The sequence below is a fragment of the Anomaloglossus baeobatrachus genome, chromosome 12 (genome assembly GCF_048569485.1).
Source record: "Anomaloglossus baeobatrachus isolate aAnoBae1 chromosome 12, aAnoBae1.hap1, whole genome shotgun sequence".
NCBI lineage: Eukaryota > Metazoa > Chordata > Amphibia > Anura > Aromobatidae > Anomaloglossus > Anomaloglossus baeobatrachus.
The window spans coordinates 50,072,895-50,094,964 of NC_134364.1; the positions used below are offsets into that span (position 1 = coordinate 50,072,895).

The following is a 22,070-nucleotide window of genomic DNA, read 5'->3' on the forward strand; positions in this document are numbered from 1 at the left end:
TCATCCTGTGTCCATTGTCCTAAAGCCACCTAATTTCCATATCACAGGACATGGCCATGGGATTTGTTGCTAAACCAGTTGTGTGCTTCACAGATGCTGGACATCTGAGGACAAGAAGGGGGGGGGGGGGGGCACTGCCAGGGAGTGATGAGCGATTATGACTGGAGTCATAATTCATCTTCATATCCCGGGATTTGCCTCACAGGGTTCTTTACAGTTAGAGCAGTCAGACTGTGGAATGCCGACCACAAGAGGTAGTAATGGCAGACACTATAACAGCTTTTATATCAGGGTCGGATGATTTCCTCACTACACAACATTGTTAGTTATAAATTAATGACAAAATGTATAATTGGTGGAGGAAGGTTCAACTAGATGGACCGGGGGACTTTGATGTTACATAGGTTGAATAAAAAGCTAAAGCATGGCAGACAATAACATTAGTCACATGTCTACTTACACAAGACAGAAAAAAATCTGCAGAATGATGGTAAATAGGCAAAATAAAAAAGGAGAAATACCAGCAGTTTAGAAGAGAACGTTTCCTTGAATTTATGTGTGGCCAGTTACCGTAAATCTACTGTGTGAAGGGTCAAGTGCCTCTTCTACAACAGATTGGAAAAGAAACCTGAAAGGTTAAGACACTGCAGTACGTAAAACACAAAAACCTGCAGCCAACAGTAGCCTAACCCCCCCCCCGTACAGTTTAGATAGCTGTAGACCACCCTCTCGCTCCGCCGAGCGCTCCTGTGTTCTCTATGAAAGAGCCCCTGTCGCACTCCTCTGGTGGAATCTTATCTAGCCAAGAACGGAAGGACCAAAGTCCAAAATTGGCCATACTAGGTCCTTGTCTCCCCTGATAGTGTGTTTTCCCAATAATAAGACCTACACCAAAAATAAGCCTCAACAGGATTTCTCAACCTCTTTAACTTAAAAAAAAAAACAGCCCTGCGCCAAAACAGCTGAGCCCCCTGCGCCAAAACAGCTGAGCCCCCTGCGCCAAAACAGCTGAGCCCCCTGCGCCAAAACAGCTGAGCCCCCTGCGCCAAAACAGCTGAGCCCCCTGCGCCAAAACAGCTGAGCCCCCTGCGCCAAAACAGCTGAGCCCCATGCGCCAAAACAGCTGAGCCCCATGCGCCAAAACAGCTGAGCCCCATGCGCCAAAACAGCTGAGCCCCATGCGCCAAAACAGCTGAGCCCCATGCGCCAAAACAGCTGAGCCCCATGCGCCAAAACAGCTGAGCCCCATGCGCCAAAACAGCTGAGCCCTACTCCATGATCATCACACTAATAGGGCAGTCCTTTTACAACATGTAACTATTATTGGTGTATGTTGCCCTAATGTGTTGCTGTAAGCCCCAAAGTTTAGTGTTGCATGCCGGCTAGTTAATGGAATGAATATTCACCCCTTCCTCTGGCAATAATCCCACCCATGCCTCTGCCGGCGTCAGTGATCGGAATTTGTGTTCATGAAGAAAAAAAAAAAAATTTGGAATATAGTCAGTGGAAGGAGGTGAATATTCACTGTGCCGGTATCAGCGATTCACTCGGACTCTCGTATTACTGCCCGAGGACAGTGTCGCAATGCTTGCACTAGCCGGCGTCTCTCCTAACCAGAGCGTGACAGTTGTATAGAAATACACGTTCGGGACAGAAGTGCCATCGGCCAGTGCAAGCATTACGCTGTGACCTTCGGGCAGTAATACAGCTGTCTGAGGGAATCCCTGACACCGGCAGAGGGGTGTGAGAAGAGGATGAATATTCACTTGCAATTAACACAGTCTAATCACTGACACAGAGAGATGGGTGGGGAAAGGGGTGAATATTAATTTTCCTTAATGGGCGACCCGATCACTGCCATCAATACAAAATATAAGACATCCCTCAAAAAACAAGCCCTAGTGCATTTGAGCCAAAAATAATAAGACCCTGTCTTAATTTCAAGGAAACACAGTATCATCTGACGGGGGAAGTTGCAGACCTTCATACACAGACTGCGATGAACTTATAGATGTCGGCAGGCTCATCTAAGGTGTATAAGGTCCTTTAGGATCCATTTACAACGTGCAATGCTCTGCGCTAAACGACCACTGATTGAAATTGGTAGGCCTGTGACAACATATCTGTAAACAGGTCATTAAGCCGCCAATCAGTTTGATATTGTTCAGTGTGCATCGGCTGCCATTGTTCTCAGCAGGTCCTGTTTACATAGAAAGGGAATAAGAAAAAAAAAAAATTTTATTCCCTTTCATCTTAGGCTACTTTCACACATCCGGTTTGAGCCCTGCGGCTCAATCCGGCTGTGAAAACTATGCAACGGATGCGGTGAAAACACCGCATCCTTTGCATAAGTTTTTACATGCGGCCGGTCCGGTTTTTTCCGGTTGCGGCATGCTACTGAGCATGCGCAGTGGAAAATACCGCATGCGACGACCGGATGCGATTTTTTCCGCATCGCGCCGCATCCGGCCTCCATAGGGATGCATTGAAAAATGCGCCGCAGCGGCCGGATGCGGCGCGATGCGGTGTTTTTTGCCGGAGCAAAAAACGTTGCAGGGTACGTTCGATCCGGCCGCCGCATCGGCTAAATCTGCCGCATGCGGCAAAAAACGGACCGAACGCAAGCCCCTACGGCACAATGCGGCACTAATGTAAGTCAATGCAAAAAAAACCGCAATCGGCGTTACAAAAGCCGGTTGCGGTTTTTCTGCAGAACGCCGTATTGTGCCGCAGAGCAAAAATCCGGATGTGTGAAAGTACCCTTACATTGTAACGTATATGAAACAAAAATCACTGCGAATCCCAGGAACTCCTCTCTCCTTCTTACAATATTGTGTTTGGCTGCAGCAGGAGCCTCTCCCCTCTGACCGAACTTAATTTCAGGACAATAATCAACTAAAAATGAAGCTGGAAACTGTTCTCTGCAGGATTTCTACAACAAAAAAAAAAAAAAATCCTACACTGCAAAAGTGCAGACAAAATTACATACTGTTCTAGGTATTAGATTCCCTTTAAAGGAACACGTCAGCAGGTTTTTGCCACCTAATCTGAGAGCAGCATAATATAAGGGCAGAGATCCTGATTCCAGTGATGTGTCACTTACTGAGCTGTTTGCTGTACTTTTGATAAAAATCACTGTTTTAGCAGCAGATTATCATCATTACAGGACTAGTAAACATGCTGCCAGGAAGTCCAACCACACCCCCACCACCGATTGGCTGCTTTATGAATATGCACAGTTTACACCAATCATTGGTGTGGGTGGGGTTAGAAAGAGCTCAGTAATTCAGAGGACTGCGAGATCAGCGGCAGATATAAACATTGATTTTATCAAAACCACAGCAAGCAGCTCAGTAAGTGACATATCACTGGTATCAGGGTCTCAGCCCCTACATCATGCTGTGCTCATATGGGGTAACAAAACTGGTGACTGATCCCCTTTATAGCCCTTCTATACATCATTCTGAAGACTTGGTCTTGCGGACATATCACAGAGACCACCTGTAGCTTTGCATACAAGTAAAAGATCTTCCAAGATCAGCATTTACTCAGGCGCCACTTTAAGGGCTGCAGTCACATCTGGGCCCTGGAGCCTATAGGGCCCATTAGGTCCATATGAGAAGATCAATACTGATACGGACCCTATTGGAGATTTTGCATTGGCAACCATGTCTTTATAGTTACGTGGTCCGGTCTATAGTTCAGCACCACCCTGTACCCCGGCAGAGCCGCGCTGCGGTGCATGGGGTAAAGGGGAAAGCGGCCACTTCTGTTACTTCTATCAGCAGGAACTCAGTCTTTCCACATCTGTCGCTCACACTTCCTGATCGGCGGCAAAACTTCACCAAGGAGCAAAAAATAACTAACCCCGTCATCTATTTCAGCCATCATTCATAAAGGAACAGCACACGTCAATCTGTATGGAAGGGCAGGTCTGCCAGGGTGCGGGCGGCTCCGGGTGTGCCACGCAGACACCGGCCGGCATACATTTCTGCTCACGAGGATGTGAACAATGCAGCCATCTGCAGCGTTATTTATGACAAGACGCGCGCCACGCTATTTTTACCCATACATTTATAAACAAGGCTGGATTTAGCGTAAGCGAACGGTGCCAACCACGGGAACGCGCTCGCACGGACGGGCAGCGCTATATTTGGTCATTTCAGTAGCAGAATGGTAATGTTTGCTGCATACCCCGGTCAGGAGTGGCCCAAATTAGTTATTTTTTGCCTAGCAGTTACACTAAATGCTGATAACTTTGGTGCACAGACTCCAACTGTTCACTTCAGGGGTGAGCCACGCCGGTTCGGGGAAATGAAACTGGCCCCCTGGCTCGGGAAGGGGAGGCGAAGGGAAAAACGGCCCCTTGGCTCGGGAAGGGGAGGCGAAGGGAAAAACGGCCCCCTGGCTCGGGAAGGGGAGGCGAAGGGAAAAAACGGCCCCCTGGCTCGGGAAGGGGAGGCGAAGGGAAAAAACGGCCCCCTGGCTCGGGAAGGGGAGGCGAAGGGAAAACCGGCCCCCTGGCTCGGGAAGGGGAGGCGAAGGGAAAACCGGCCCCCTGGCTCGGGAAGGGGAGGCGAAGGGAAAACCGGCCCCCTGGCTCGGGAAGGGGAGGCGGAGGGAAAACCGGCCCCCTGGCTCGGGAAGGGGAGGCGAAAGGAAAACCGGCCCCCTGGCTCGGGAAGGGGAGGCGAAAGGAAAACCGGCCCCCTGGTTCGGGAAGGGGAGGCGGAGGGAAACCCGGCCCCCTGGCTCGGGAAGGGGAGGCGGAGGGAAAACCGGCCCCCTGGCTCGGGAAGGGGAGGCGGAGGGAAAACCGGCCCCCTGGCTCGGGAAGGGGAGGCGAAGGCAAACCGGACCACCGGCTCGGGAAGGGGAGCCAGAGGGGAAGGAAAACCGGCCCGCCGTCTCGGGAAGGGGAGCCAGAGGGGAAGGGGAACCGGAGGGGAAGGGAAACCGGCTCGGGAAGGGGAGCCGGAGGGGAAGGGAAACCGGCCCGCCGTCTCGAAAAGGGAAGCCAGAGGAGAAGGAAAACCGGCCCGCCGTCTCGGGAAGGGAAGCCGGAGGGGAAGGGAAGCCGGCCCGCCGTCTCGGGAAGGGAAGCCGGAGGGGGAAGGAAAACCGGCCCGCCGTCTCGGGAAGGGAAGCCGGAGGGGGAAGGAAAACCGGCCCGCCGTCTCGGGAAGGGAAGCCGGAGGGGGAAGGAAAACCGGCCCGCCGTCTCGGGAAGGGAAGCCGGAGGGGGAAGGAAAACCGGCCCGCCGTCTCGGGAAGGGAAGCCGGAGGGGGAAGGAAAACCGGCCCGCGGCTCGCGAAGGGGAACCGGAGGGGAAGGGAAACTGGCCCGCCGGCTCGGGAAGGGGAGGTGAAACCGGCCCCAATGCTGTGCAAAAACTGATGACCTGGGTCCTAACCCCACCAAGAACACCCCCTGCAATAGTTTGTATGTTCTCACTGAATTTGCACCAGTCTCCTCGGGGAAACACTCCAAAGATTCTGTTCATGTTGTGAGCCCTTACATGGACAGTGAGGACATAGTCTATGGAATAGGTTAGTACATAAATAAAAAATAAATTTAGCCAGAACGTTCCATAATCAGAGCCACGGGTTTTCTTCATATAAAATATTTAAAAGGGACCCAGTCAGCAGGTTTCTAAAGCCTAAATGAACGTCACCTACGGAAAGCATCCGACACGCTGACGACGTCCAGGCCTGTGTATTATACATCCATTTCTCTGTTTTCTAGAAAAACATTGTTCAATGTTTATGCAAATGAGATGTATAGCTTCTAGGAGGCTGGACAGCTGCAAGTGCAGGCCATGCCCCGCCCCCTGCACTTGCAGCTCATTTGCATAAACATTCACCGATGGGTTTCTAGAAAATGGAAAAATAGATATATAATACAGACATTGGATGTCACCGGCATTTCAGATGCTTTATATAGACATTCGTTTAGGGTCTAGAAACGTTTTCAGAATCATTGGGGGTCCTCAGGTTTTGTGGATTGTGAGCTCCAATGGGGACATTGATGATTTGTGTACAGTGCCGTGGAATATGATGGTGCTATATAATATAGAGGTAAACAAAGCCATGACCACCACTCCATTTACAAAGGCAAAATACGGAGCCCTGTCTGGCCATAATGATAAATATTCCCCTCCTTCCATATGGAGGTATACCACCCACAGGCCGGACGTGTGGCCTCCGCCAGGTGGGATCTCTGGCCTAACATAGCGTGATGCTTCACCCACCCAGCTCTGCTACATACGTCTGACTGCAGAGACAATGCCGTCCCACAGTGCACTGTAATGATATAATGCCGCTAGCCCTGAACGGAGGACGTGGCGTCCCATCGTTACCGCCGGTGACCGTGGAGAAGGCTGGGAACTCTCTGCAGGATGCACGAGGCCTGCAGGAGGAGAGGGCCGGGGACTGTGCGCCAGCAGGATCGCAGCCGCCCCTCCTGCCACCATTGCTGGGAACGTCGCCTCGGAAAGAGTTAATAAAACAGTGAGCAGAACGTGCGGTGGCTGCCAGCTCTGCGACAACGTGCTGTCAGAAATAAACCCAGCCCTGGGCTATAATAATAGCTGCGCTGCCCCTGCCCAACTATAATGGGGGAGGTCAAAGCCCGGCCGAGCACGTCAACAGCACCGTGCCACTGCTGCAGAACCTCTTGGCAGATCGACAAGTCAATCTACATGTAATAAGTAGACAATTCGCTTTTCTCCTGGACAAGAGAAAACTTATACCGGGCAACAACGCACCGAGGGGTAAAAGACCGCGGCAAAGTCACAAACACACTGCACAAAAGGCACGGAAATGGACGCGACCCCCCCCGGCAACCCGGCACAGGACGCGCGCCCCCCCCGGCAACCCGGCACAGGACGCGCGCCCCCCCCGGCAACCCGGCACAGGACGCGCCCCCAACCCCCCCCCCTCCGGCAACCCGGCACAGGACGCCGGCCACCACCCCCCCCCCCGGCACGACACGCCGGCCCAAGAGCACAATGCAACCACTACACAAAATATAATGTCACCAAATGACAACAAAAAGTTACAGCTATGCAACAAGAGGAGAAACTATATACAATCACTGTTTGTATAGGTATATGCATGAATAAGAGTGTAAGAGATTATATGTATATTATATACACACTGTATATAATACACACCTGTAGAAGCGTGTATGAATGTACAAATTATACAGTGTATATGTATACAAATGTATATCCCTGTATAAGTGTGTATATATATGTTTATGTACGTGTATATAATTAATTACACACAGTTCAGCGCTCCATGTCAGTTACCTGCGACTTTTACACAACTTCTCTCCATTGTTAGAATCGTCGCAACTGCAAAAAAATAAACAAAAAACTTCTGCGTCTCATTGCAACAAACAGCCCTCCACAGCGGTTGGCAGCCTGGCACAGAGATCACCGCACAGGATGACTAACAATTCAGTGGTGGCGGGCGGCCTGGCGCCTTCATCCTCCGCGGCTTTGGCGCAGAGATCACCACACAGGACGACTAACAATTATGTGGCGGCCTGGCGCCTTCATCCTCCGCGGGGGTGGCAGGCCTGGCGCCTTCATCCTCCGCGGGGGTGGCAGGCCTGGCGCCTTCATCCTCCGCGGCTTTGGCGCAGAGATCACCACACAGGACGACTAACAATTCTGTGGCGGCCTGGCGCCTTCATCCTCCGCGGGGGTGGCAGGCCTGGCGCCTTCATCCTCCGCGGGGGTGGCAGGCCTGGCGCCTTCATCCTCTGCGGCTTTGGCGCAGAGATCACCACACAGGACGACTAACAATTCTGTGGCGGCCTGGCGCCTTCAACCTCCGCGGCTTTGGCGCAGAGCTGACCGCATAGGACAACTAAAAATTCAGTGCTGGCGGGCAGCCTGGTGCCTTCATCCTCCGCGGGGGTGGCCGGCCTGGTGCCTTCCTCCTCCGCGGTGAGCGGGCGGCCTGGCGCCTTCATTCTCTGCGGGGGTGGCCGGCCTGGTGCCTTCCTCCTCCGCGGTGAGCGGGCGGCCTGGCGCCTTCATTCTCTGCGGGGGTGGCCGGCCTAGTGTCTTCCTCCTCCGCAGCTTTGGCGCAGAGATCTCCGCACAGGACGACTAACAATTCAGTTGCCAAAAATTTGCAAAGGACTGAAAGTTTTGAGCAGACGTAGGACATAAAAAAAAATAAATAATAAATGTAGGAAGCCCCTCCTCATCCAACCCCCCGTGTTATTATTATTACCGACACCCCGCGATATGGAGCCGGCACAGCCCGGGTGGGCACAGAAGTGGGTCAGTAGGACGCGTGCCCCCGGGGAGCCCCCACACACGCTCAGGACTCACCCCAGCACCACCAGCTCCCCGTACTTGATGGGCTCCTTGTTAGGGGCGCAGTGCTCCTCCTGGTTGGGGGAAAACATGGAGGATCCCCCGTGCGCTGCCACAATCCCCTCCACAGTCGCTAACGCAGCCCCCCGGGGAGCAGCTCGGCCGACTTCATAGAGGCAGCGCCGGTCCGTGCGTCCTCAGTGGCGCAGATACTTCTCCCCGGCTCCGGCCGGCCCTGCTCGGCGCTCCCTTCCCGGTAACGGGCCAGTCCACTGGTCAGGTCACGGGGGAGCGCGGACCCAACCGCCGGGCGCTCGGTGCTGCTCTCCTCGGATACAAGCTGCTGCTGCTGCCGGCCCCCTCCTCGGCTCCTCTCCGCCCTCCTGCTCTGAGGCTGCGAATGACTCGCCGGCCCGACCTCCTTCCTCCTCCCCCTCCAGACAACAAATGGAACCCCACTGCTCTCCAAGTGCCGTGGCAACAGGACACCGGATTCCTCCCCGGGGGGGGTGAGGGGCGTGGCCTATCCCACTCCCCGCTCTCCGTCCCCCTGCTCGGTTTGTTTTCCGCTTTCTGCCTTCTCACACATTTATCAATAACAACTTTGCTTAATATTAAAAGCACGGTTGACTTAAAACCTAAAGACTAACCTCTCCTGAAACCCAACCCCCCCTCCGACTGAGCTGCGAATGGACGCGTCCATACTGTTATGTAAACATAGAGTAAAATGGGATGGGAGCTCTTAAAGGGGCCGTTCTATTTTTATCTACAAAGACTTTTTTCCTGCCCTTTGCACCTGCATGATTTTTTTTTGTTATTATTATTTTTTCTGCCTACATTATTATTTTATGCCCTGCAATGAAGAAGAAAAAAACAAAAGAAAACCCCAACCCCATCTGTTTCATATTTCTTCCCAGGAAAGGCGTTGAATTACTGTTTTCAATCTGTTCTATAAGCATCTGGTTTCCATTTTGGTAATAGAGTGCTATGGAAAAGGAAAATTTGGCACATAATTCTGGTGTGATTGGATCATGTGTGGTTAATTGCATTTTTTTTTACATGTATTTCTGTTAGTTTCTACCTGCAGGAATGAGCTGGATGTGATATAAGTGTGAGGCCCTGGCCTATCAGGACGTCACAGGGTATTGTGCAATCTGCCCTTCGGTGCAATATCCACCTCCTCTTGGTTACGGGTCCCTGACCTTCGGTATTGCTAAGAACCAGCTAATCAAAATCCTAGGAACACTCTGCACCACACCCACCAGACACACCAGTGGACGGCCTGAGTGGAATAGGGTCGTCCACTTGGGGGTGTTGGTAAGGGGAGGTAGGAGTAGGCCAGTGTAGTGTTGGAAGTGAAGTAGAGGAGAGGTCAGGAGCCGGGCTCCTTGGAAGTACTAGGTAGCAGACGTTGGTCTGGGCCTGGTAGGAGCTGGACCCCCGATCGCAGGGGATCGTGACAAGGGGCACGATATTGTCGTGGAGGACAGCCTGCGGCCTTGTAGCATCACCGGGCTGGGACCAGGGTACGACGGGGTACATGGACCCTAGGTCAGGGAGTAGCTTCAGGCAACCTGACAATTTACCCGACGAGGACGGAGCCTTCAAGATCCGCTCTCCACCCGCTCCAAAATCGGGGTACTAGCGCAACGAGGGGGATAGGACTTTCCACACATACGGTCCAGGAAATCCCAAGCGTGAACCCTGAGAGCAAGCTCCCTCAGTTAGCCACACTGGGGAGCAGGACCCTACTAGTTTGAAGCTATAGGGGCCAACTAAGAAGAGAACAAGGTGCTAAGGGAAAGGTCACAGATCATTAGGCAACACCAGTAGGAACGGGACCCGAGCGTGCCCCCCCTCAGCGGCAGCGGTGTCCACAACTTTGGTTTACTAAGTTGTCGGTGTCAGGTTTATGGACTGAGTGAGTACACAAGTGACCCTTACCTCCCCAACGGCACGTCCCACCACCATCACCGAGGCATCCCCCCTACCCGTGGAGGGGTTAAACACCTGGCTGCCCACTCCATCGCCACGGGGTACTCCCAACTGCAGCGGTGGTATTCCACCTTACCACACACTACGAGTGGCGTCACAAACTTCAGACACCATCCCCTGTAAAAATCCCCTTAATTAGAGTGGCCACACGACCCTCGGGTCCGGATGTCCCCTCCAGCCACCGCGCATCCGAGCAGCCCGGCTGCTGACGTGGGGGCAGCACATAAGGACGTGATTTTAGAGAATAACAAACACCAGAAGCAGCAGAGGATATTCAGCACTGGACCAGGTGAGGGTGAGTAAAGCACAGAAGAAAACTAACAGAGCAAGCAAGCTGCAATGGCACACAACACAAACTATTGCATCTGTGCAGTTAGCCTGCCTTATATGTCTGGAGATAGGGGCATAACTATAGTAGGTGCAGGGGTTGCACTTGCACTCGGCCTTGGAGAATAGGGGGCCCAAAAGATCGCTTTGGTCCATACAAAATTACTATTATTATTACAGACCCATGATAAAAGTAGGGGTCTCTGTTGGAGATTTTGCTTTGGGGCCCACAAGCTTCCAGTTTGGGAAGTGTCTGGAGCTATTCCTGACATATACTGTAATGAGCTGTGATGGGGTTACTCAGCTTGCTGAGAAACACGTAAACCACACTTCTGGGAACATAAAAAGCCTCTTCTGGTTTAAAGGCACACAACACGGTTTTACAGTCTGTTTAACTTGTGTTATGCCTGCATGTGTTCGGCTACAACTTCGCCCCAGAAATATCCAGTGGAGGTGTCTAAGCCTCCACTCACTGATCCCAGTTTGTATACACACCCCACTTCAGAGGATCCTTCCGGAGGTATCACAAACCTTCACACACTGACCCCGGTCTGTATACACACCCCACTTCAGAGGCTCCTTCCAGAGATATCAAAAACCTCTACACACTGGCCCAGTTCAGTATACACACCTTTCTCCAAAGGTTCCTTCTGGAGGTATCACTAACCTCCACACACTGACCCAGTTCAGTATACACACCCCACTTCAGAGGCTCCTTCCAGAGATATCAAAAACCTCTACACACTGGCCCAGTTCAGTATACACACCTTTCTCCAAAGGTTCCTTCTGGAGGTATCACTAACCTCTACACACTGACCCAGTTCAGTATACACACCCCACTTCAGAGGCTCCTTCCAGAGATATCAAAAACCTCCCCTCACTGACCCAGATCACACCTCTCTCCAAAGGTTCCTTCTGGAGGTATCACAAACCTCCACTCACTGACCCAGTTCAGTATACACACCCCTCTCCAAAGGTTCCTTCTGGAGGCATCACAAACCTCCACACACTGACCCAGTTCAGTATACACACCCCTCTCCAAAGGTTCCTTCTGGAGGTATCACTAACCTCCACACACTGACCCAGTTCAGTATACACACCCCTCTCCAAAGGTTCCTTCTGGAGGTATCACTAACCTCCACACACTGACCCAGTTCAGTATACACACCCCTCTCCAAAGGTTCCTTCTGGAGGCATCACAAACCTCCACACACTGACCCAGTTCAGTATACACACCCCTCTCCAAAGGTTCCTTCTGGAGGCATCACAAACCTCCACACACTGACCCAGTTCAGTATACACACCCCTCTCCAAAGGTTCCTTCTGGAGGTATCACTAACCTCCACACACTGACCCAGTTCAGTATACACACCCCTCTCCAAAGGTTCCTTCTGGAGGCATCACAAACCTCCACACACTGACCCAGTTCAGTATACACACCCCTCTCCAAAGGTTCCTTCTGGAGGTATCACTAACCTCCACACACTGACCCAGTTCAGTATATACACCCCTCTCCAAAAGTTCCTTCTGGAGGCATCACAAACCTCCACACACTGACCTAGTTCAGTATACACACCCCTCTCCAAAAGTTCCTTCTGGAGGCATCACTAACCTCCACTCACTGACCCAGTTCAGTATACACACCCCTCTCCAAAGGTTCCTTCTGGAGGCATCACAAACCTCCACACACTGACCTAGTTCAGTATACATACCCCTCTCCAAAAGTTCCTTCTGGAGGTATCACAAACCTCCACACACTGACCCAGTTCAGTATACACACCCCTCTCCAAAAGGTTCCTTCTGGAGCAATCACAAACCTCCACACACTGACCCAGTTCAGTATACACACCCCTCTCCAAAAGGTTCCTTCTGGAGCCATCACAAACCTCCACACACTGACCCAGTTCAGTATATACACCCCTCTCCAAAAGGTTCCTTCTGGAGCCATCACAAACCTCCACACACTGACCCAGTTCAGTATATACACCCCTCTCCAAAAGGTTCCTTCTGGAGCAATCACAAACTTCGACACACTGACCCTGGACAGAAGAAATTAAATGAACCCTCTTTTTCAGAGGATTCCTTCCAGAGGTGTCACAACCTGTACACAGTCCCGGTCAGAACAAGCTAATTCTCTCTGAGGATTCCTTCCTGGAGACAACACAGCCTCCAAACACTAAGCATGTGTCAAACAATCAATCAGTTTCCATTTTGACACAGAGAGACACCCATGGGCGGAGCTATGTGGATAGCCAGACAAACCCGTCCCTCCAGCTATTCATAAAACCTGTCCCTGGAATGCCCTAATAATTCATGCCATACAAGTACCAGTGCAGATATCCAGGTTTACACCATCTCCATGATACATACCCACCGCCATGTTACAGAGCCCATAGGCCAGCACAACATTAACTATATGGACTGTACTCTCTTATACAGAGGGACACTGCCCTATATCATGCAGTATGCACTTCTTCACAATGAATCCTAATGGTTTCAATGGAAAAGCGAGCAGGCAAGGAGCTAAAATCCATTGTGGAATACGCAACAGAAATTGGAACAGGACCCTCATATTTGTGTTGCTAATTCCACCGGCCGTGGAACTGTGGGCAGATTAGCTCCGATCTATGGACCATCTGTCTCGAATCCAGCACCAACGCCTTCTGCCTTGAAGATGTTGATGGAACGAGAGGTGGAATACGCTCAGACTTCAAGCTTCGCATCCATATAAAGAATTTTCTGAAAATCAGTTCCAAACATTCTAATATTTCGGAGATGTTTCTGCAGCAGATATGAAAGGATTTCTGCAACAAATCTGCCAGATGTGAATTCACCCCTAAGGTAAGTACATGGTGTAAGCGAGGAGTGAGGGGGCTGGTGTTAGACATTGTCTGCCTGTCAGAGGGGTTCTTTAATAATTATCATTTACAAAAGAACTTTCTTGATGTCAGACTGAGCTCGTCCAATGTGAGGATTTCTAGAAGACACTCTGTAATTATTACGTGCAGGGTGAAAACATCTGCAGATTATGTAACACCCAGCGCTGAGGATAGACACGTCTATATTCCCCAGAATTCGGGAAATGTAGAGTCTGCATTGTTACATACCTTACAATGTATCTCGGACCCCACTAAGATTTGGCTGGGCACAAGATTTGGGAGGCATTTTTGTGTATGGCACTAACATATGACTTTTGCTTAAGGTTTCCCTTTCTGCAGTGGTTCATAATGGGGGCTTTACTGAATATACCATTAATGCCAGATAACGGAGGGTCACCTGTAATGAGAAGAACTGACCGCAGAACCCTAAGGCTATGTTCGCACGTTGCGTTTTTTACCGCGTTTCTGCAGCGTTTTTGGCAGCAGCGTTTTTGTGCAAAAACACATGCGTTTTTGATTTCCAGCAAAGTCTATGGGAAAAGCAGAAATCCTGTCTGCACTTTGCTTTTTTTTCTGCAGCGTTTAATTTGCATATTTGTGGTCAAAAACCATGCTGAAAAAGAAGCAGCATGTCAGTTGTTTTTGCCATTTCTGCAGCGTTTCCTTAACATTGGAGTCAATGAGAAATGGCAAAAAGCAACCAAAATCACAATTCCTGCGTTTTTCATGCTTTTTACCTGCTTTTCAACTGCGTTTTTGGCTCCAAAAACGCATGCTTTTCTGGCCAAAAATTAATGGGTTCTAATGTTCCTTTACACACACACAATAACCGACAATTTAAATGTAAAAAAATAATAAACTTTAGCTATTTTTCTGTTAAAATGTGCATAACCACTATTATTACATTAAAATTGATAATTTCCCATATAATTTTATTAAAAGTTAATTTGATACTTTTTTTTCTCTTTTTTCATTCTTTTTGACTAATTCAACTTTATTTCTCAGTGTCTTGATCTCAAAAACGCATCTGCAGAAACGCAGGTGAAAACGCAGGTAAAAAGCGCTAAAAACGCACTAAAAACGCGGTAAAAACGCATGCGTTTTTAGCGCTAAAAAATGGTCAAAAGCCATTTGGTCAAAAACCAAGGGAAGGAAAACGTGCAGAATAAACTGCAGGTACTCCGACGCAACGTGCGGACATAGCCAAACACACACCTAAAATGCAGAAAACAAAAAACTGCATCTCCAAATAAAACGTGTGAACAGGTGCTAACTGCTAATGTGATGCCCCTGGACTATAAGGTCGTCACAGGTTACTGCACAACCTATCCTCCGGTGGGACGTAAACCTGTAAATAAAATGTTATTCCTTTTTCCTTTCAGTTACAAAAATAAACCTCTGGATGTCCTGTAGCTCGAGGACGAGCTACGTTTAACCAAGGGGGAATATGACGCCCCTGGACTATCAGGTCGTCACAGGGTACTGCACAACCTATCCTCCCGTGCAGTATCCACCTCCCTCTTGGTTCTGGGTCCCTATCTTAATGGTATTGCCTCCAACAGCAAATCAAATCCTAGATACACCCTGCACCACACCCACCGGACACACCAGTGGATGGCTTGAGTGGAATAGAGTTGCCCACTTTTGGGGGTCAGGGAGGGGAGGTGAGGAGTGTAGAGAGAGTGAACCAGAAAGAGTCAGTGATAGGAGGTCGGGAGTGGTGGCTCCCAAGAGAAGCTGTCTAGGTTACAGACGGTGGTCTGGACGTAGAGGAGTCGGACCCCCGGTCGCAGGGGATTGTGGCAAGGTGCCTGGATCTGTCGAGTAGGACGGCCAGCAGGCTAGCACTATCACTGGTCCGGGACCGAAGTCACGGCAGGGTACACGGACCCTAGGTTGGGGAGCAGCTTCAGGCAACCCGACAATTCACCTGAGGAGAACTGAGCCTTCATGATCTATTCCCACACGCTCCAGAATCGGGGAATTAGCACAACGAGGGGGATAGGACTTTCCAACCCAAAATGGTCCAGAAAATCACAAGTGTGAGCCCTGAGAGAAAGCTCCCACACTACTGGGCTACCACGTTGAAGTTAAACTTAGTGCCAGGAGGCAGGTCACAGATCACCAGGCAACACTATAGGGGACGGAACCCGGACAAGCTACCCATCAGCAGCAGCGGCACCCAGAGAGTTGGTTTATCAGTTTGTCAGCATCTGCTTATTGACTGAGTGAGTACAAGAGTGACCCCTGCATCCCACACTGAGTCCCGGGGCATCCCCCCCTACCCGTGGAGGACTAAGACACCTTGCTCTCCCACTTCATCTCCCCGGGTACTCCTAACGGCAGCGGCGGTACTCCCAATTACCGTACACCACGGGTGGCGTCACGAACTATATCTAAATTCCCCTGTACATACTCCCCTTTCATTTGAGTTGCCGCATGACCATGGGTCCGGAGACCCTCGAGCCACAGCAAACCTGGATCTGAGCAGCTCGGCTGCTTCCCCGGAGGCGGCACACTATAACTACATGAAACACAAACAAAAAGGATACAGCAGACGCTGTAAGTGCCAAGACATATGCAACCATAGAATATATGAAGGTTAAACTGCATTAATGCTAAATAAAATATATTTAGAAAAATTAATGTACTTAGCGCAAAAATTGGCCAATTCTTGTGTGCCACCTATTGTGACTGTGCTCTCCACCCATCAGCCACAGGGTAGTTTTAATTAATGCCAGATCCTATCTGCCCATATATTTGTAGACTTTTAGTCCAGGAGAGGCAGGACACTACGATAGGGTCCCATCAAAAGAGGTCACCTTGCCATGGTTGATGGGCTTACATGAATTGGACAATTCTTGTGTGCCTCCTATTCTGACTGTGCTCTCCGTCCATCAGCTACAGGGTGGTTTTAATTAGTGCCAGATACTACCTGCCCATATATATGTGGACTTTGAGTCCAGGAGAGGCAAGACGCTAGTATAAGGTCCCATCAAAAAAGGGTCACCTTACCGTGGGTGATGGGCTCACATGAATTGGCCAATTCTTGGGTGCCTCCTATTCTGACTGTGCTCTCCGTCCATCAGCTTCAGGGTGGTTTTAATTAGTGCCGGATCCTACTTGCCCATATATTTGTGGACTTTTAGTCCAGGAGAGGCAGGACACTCGTATAGGGTCCCATCAAAAAAGGTCACCTTGCCGCAGTTGATGGCCTCACATGAATTGGCCAATTTTTGCACAAAGAACCTTCATTTTTCTAAGTATATTCTATATAACATTAATGCATTATAAATTCCGTATATTCTTTGTTAGCACACAGAGTCTGCTGTAACTTTTTGTTTGTGTTTCACACACCTACAATGTCCAAGTCCCACCTATGGTGGCAGCTATCATCCAACCCATAAACTAACACCAAGGGGAGACACAAACAACAAATGGCTCCCATATACTAGAGCTGATCACTCACATTTAGGTCTCATGCAGACGACCTTTGTTTTGGTCCAACAAACCATCACGTTGCGTTCAAACCGATGTTATCCTATGGGGCCGTGCACATGTTTGATTCTTTTTCTGGGATTGAGTCTGTCCAATGAAAAAAGTCACAATATGCCTCCAAGTACCGGATCGCACTTGCCCATCTAAGTCTATGGGTCCGTGAAAAAAATTGGACAACAACATCAGAGTGTCGTCCAATTTTTCGCGGACTGATAGTGTGGAGAAGATGGAGAAACATTTTTTTTTTTATTATTCACATTTGAGAAAAACAGATATCACTCTGATCAGACCCTGATTAGCGTAATTGGACCGTTTTTCTTGAATGTGGAGAATATGGTGATGTGATCCGAGCCTTAGACGAGCACTGAATTGAATGGACGGACTCTGTGTGCAGATCCGCATGGCAGACTGCTGCAGAAACTGCCTGCTATTAAGTCTGTATACTAGCACATAGGCTATAATTGGTGAATTGCACACATAGACTGAACAAGTGTTTGTGTGTGAACGTACACTTAGACAAAGATCACCTAGATGGCAAACAGGAGTTGTAATGTAGTTACACCGGCTGTTTAGACTTCATCAGCTCAACTGCATGGCGGTTTGTGCAGCCCTTTTAAGAATATGTCTTAGGGTACTTTCACACTTGCGTTGTGTTGAATCCGCTGGATCCGTTGCTGCGTCGTTTTGACGCATCCGTTATTTTTGTGGTGTCAACGGATGCAACGGATCCGTTATTTTACAGGAATCAGTTAGCGGATTCCTGTGAAATAACGGACCCGTTGCATCTGTTTGGCGTCCGTTAGGCGTCAGTCTAACGGAATGAGTCGGCTCTGTTTTTTTTTGCTTTTTTTCATTTTTTTTCATTCTGGGCATGCTCAGTAGAAATTAGCGGAATCCAGCAGCGGATTCAGTTGTAAAGCACTTTGCAACGTAATCCGCTATCATAGGGAGCCATTATAAATTTTAACGGAAGCAACGGAATCCGCTGGTCGGCGTCATTTTGCCACAAGCAAACAACGTTACATTCAGCGTTGCTTCCTCTCAGCGGAAGCAACAGAGCATTGGCCAACTGAAGCAACGCAGGTACTTTTGGCACAATCAGTCATCAATGCAAGTCTATGGGAAACAGCGGAATCCGTTAACGGATTCCACTGATTCCCAAGACAGCGGATTGCGCCAAAAAAAAAACCAAACGGAAGTGTGAAAGTACCCTTAGAAACCGCCATTGCTTGAGTGGAAGGAATACACAAAATCAATGGGAGGCGTATGTGCAGTACCCGGTCAGAAGACGGGACAGCATCGGATTGGAGCATATCCACCCACCTGCACCATGAACAGCTAATCGGCGGGGTGCCGAACCACGGCCAATCAGATATTGATGACCTATCCTAATGAAAAGGAGTGGACAACCCCTTTAAAAACATAAAATAAACAATGCACCATTGCTTGTGTCTCTTGACGATCTTGGCTCTTCCTTTTCCAGCGGGGGCGTCACGCATCCACTGATCGTCTGCAGCTTTTACGTGCTGTCCGAGCCGTAAGAAACAGCCTCCTACCTCTCTATGGCAGTATTTATAGAAACGTCAAGGCTGCTGCCGATCCGTGACTGTAGCGGTCACATAAGGTCTGATACTAGAAGAGAAAGCAAGGACACAGCTCAGGATACGGATGGGGGGACCAGTAGATGAATACTTGTTACTTTTTTGTTTTAAGACCCCACCTGGTCTCTGTTATATGAACAGAGTTCCCCATAGAAATTCATTAGATGCACAAAAGTCGCTGAAAAAAAAAAATTGCATGTAATCCACATAGAACTGTATCAATAAAGACAAATAACAAAGTATCAAAAACAAAACAGCTTTATTTAAACATTTATGACTTCTCAAGAAGAACCAAAAAAAAAACCCGTAGTGTCAAAAATGTAATAAAAACGCAAGTAACTTAAAGGCGTGGTCCAAAAGAATTTTCCTCCTAAATCCCTATTTATTTAGTGCCATAATCAAAACGATTTTTCTAATATACTTGAATTTCCTTTTCCTCCCTCACTGTACTATCTAACTGATTTACTATTTGTTTTCCTTTTTTCCTATCTGATGACGCTTTGTTTGAGTCACAGTGCATGCTGGGATACTTAATCAAAACATCATGAGTGAGCAGAGGCTGCAGTCACTGACACAGCACCTACCTGAAAAGAAGCTTTATCATGGAGCAGAGGTTGTGGTCACTGTTAGGCTATGTGCGCACAGTGCGTTTTTCCGCTGCGTTTTTGCGCGTTTTTCGGGTGCGTTTTTGGCCTCAAAACTGCAGGACTTTGCTTCCCCAGCAAAGTCTATGAGTTTTCATTTTTGCTGTCCGCACACATCTGTTTTTTTTTACCTGCGTTTTTGAGTTAAAAAAAAAAAATGGACATGTCAGTTCTTTCCTGCGTTTTTCTGCGTTTTCCCCCCATGCAATGCATTGGAAAAACGCAGCAAAACGCAAAGATCAAAAACGCAGCAAAACGCAGCCAAAAACGCACCAAATCGCGGCAAAAACGCATGCGCATGTTTTTTCGACGTAGGTGCGTTTTTGTGCGTTTTTAGCTGCCAAAAATGCACAAACGCAGCGTCAAAAAGACGCAGTGTGCGAACCTAGCCTTACAGACGCTCCTTGAAATGAGGCATCATCAGGGGGCAGAGGGTGTAGTCACTGTTATAGCCCCTTCCTGAAATGAAGAGTCATCAGGGGGCAGAAGCTGCAGTCACTGTCACAGCCCCTGACCCTCCCTGAAATGAAGTGCCAGCAGCTGGTCTCATGCCTGTACAATGTGCACAATGACCATGCACCCTCTGTTGCTAGCTCAGATCAGCAGTAATGAACCGCCAACAGAGCGCATTTTCATAAATACCCATGTGCAGAGACAAGTGACGTCACTTGCTGTTCTTCGCACACTGAGTATCCTGACACCGCTCTGGTGCCAAATGTTTACTACTGATCTGAGCTGACAACAGAGAGCATGCTGTCATTGTGCTCATCCCACAGTGCACAGCGAACAGGGACTAACTCAGCCCTTGAGACGAGTGTCACTGATGACTCTTTGTTTCAGGAAGAGGCAGAGGTTGCGGCAGTGCCCACAGGCTCTGACCCCTGATGATGCTTTGTTTCATGGTGGGACAGAGGCTATAGCAGCGACCACAGGCTCTGCCCCTGATGATGCTTTTTTTCAGGGAGGGGCAGAGGCTGCAGCATTGACCATATGCTCTGCCCCTGATGACACTTTTTTCAAGGTGGGAGAGGGGCTGTAGCAGTGACCATATGCTCTGCCCCCTGATGACGCTTCGTTTGAGGGAGGGGCAGAGGCTGCGGCAGTGATCACAGGCTCTGACCCCTGATGACACTTCATTTCAGGGAGGGAAAGAGGCTGCGGCAGTGACCAAAGGCTCTGCCCCCTGATGGTGCTTAATTTCAGGGAGGGGCAGAGGCTGCAGCAGTGACCACAGGCTCTGACACCTAATGACACTTCATTTCAGGGAGGGGCAGAGGCTGCAGCATTGACCACAGCCTCTGCCCCCTGATGATGCTTCATTTCAGGGAGGGGCAGAGGCTGCAGCATTGACCACTGGCTCTGCCCCTGATGACACTTTTTTCAAGGTGGGAGAGAGGCTGTAGCAGTGACCATATGCTCTGCCCCCTGATGACGCTTCGTTTGAGGGAGGGGCAGAGGCTGCGGCAGTGATCACAGGCTCTGACCCCTGATGACACTTAATTTCAGGGACGGAAAGAGGCTGCAGCGGTGACCAAAGGCTCAGCCCCCTGATGGTGCTTAATTTCAGGGAGGGGCAGAGGCTGCAGCAGTGACCACAGGCTCTGACACCTAATGACACTTCATTTCAGGGAGGGGCAGAGGCTTTGGCAGAGACCCCAGCTTCTGACACCTGATGATTCTTTGTTTTAGTATCCCAGCATGCAATGGGATTCTCAAACAAAGCATCATCAAAAAGGAAGTGAAAAAATAGAAAACTAGTTAGCTAGTGTAGTGAGGAAGTGGAAGAAAGTTTTTAATTCAAGTACCGTATATTAGAAAATAATTTAATTACAGCTCTAAATAGTTAGGGATTTAGGATGAAAATTACTTTGTACTTCAGACCACCCCTTCAATTTAGCTAATAGGTGAGGAAATGCTGCAAGAAAATCTGCAACATCAAAAACTCCCCAATAGCTTATTATGGGAACGCAGCCTAATGCAAAAATGGTCCTGCCCTTTAAATAGCAAAGTGCATAAAGGAAAAATGACAGAGCAGTTAAAGAACATTTATGTCCTACGCACAGAATATACCATACATGCCTGTAATATGGCTATACACAATCACATATAGAGAAAATAGACATACTATTAATCCTAATAAATGTAAATATTTGCAGAATGTCATTAGCTCCCTGCACTTTGCATATTACTGACAGCAGGGAGGCAGATGCGGCTTTCTCCCTCCCCTTGTCACATCTCTCTTTGGCTACCCCTTAGTTAATCAGATAAAGACCACCCGGAGAGAGCAGTAAAAGGCTGGAGTGACCAGGTGGCGGCCCATTCTGTGGATCACAGGCAAATGTCACCTCTTGCCCTTGGCTAATAACTCTGGGAAAGGGGAAAAAAAAACACAGTGGTGCTAAGTGAGCAGTTTAGGGAGTTATTTGCATGCGAAGACCCTGTCTCTGCCTGTCACTGATGATTCCTAGTAAATCTTGGCTACACAGCCTCTTTTTTTTTTTTTTTAAGACACTAATTTTTGACCGTGACTCTATGACATTGGAATAACCCCTTTAAAAAGAAGCAATTCAATACATTTAATATATAAAGTTGAGAGTGTGTGTGTGTGTGTGTGTGTGTGTGTGTGCGTATGTGTGTGTGTGTGTATATATTATATATATATATATATATATATATATATATATATATATATATTTATTTATGTATGTGTGTGTGTGTGTGTATGTACTGTGTAAATGTAGACAAAGACACAGAGACAGACACACAGAGACAGAGACACACAGAGACATA

At 49.1% G+C, this 22,070-nt stretch overlaps 1 protein-coding gene across 2 annotated transcripts in view; it reads right to left on the bottom strand.

Annotated features, from left to right (window-relative positions):
- The window catches only part of PELI2 (pellino E3 ubiquitin protein ligase family member 2), an 82,894-nt gene extending 74,112 nt beyond the window's left edge, over positions 1 to 8,782 (bottom strand). For both annotated transcript variants that reach the window (XM_075331285.1, XM_075331284.1), the window contains exon 1: positions 8,352 to 8,782. In XM_075331285.1, the coding sequence (XP_075187400.1) occupies positions 8,352 to 8,428 (77 nt within the window). In that variant the 5' untranslated portion in view covers positions 8,429 to 8,782. The remainder of the gene's footprint in view (positions 1 to 8,351) is intronic.
- Positions 8,783 to 22,070: the final 13,288 nt, after the last annotated feature.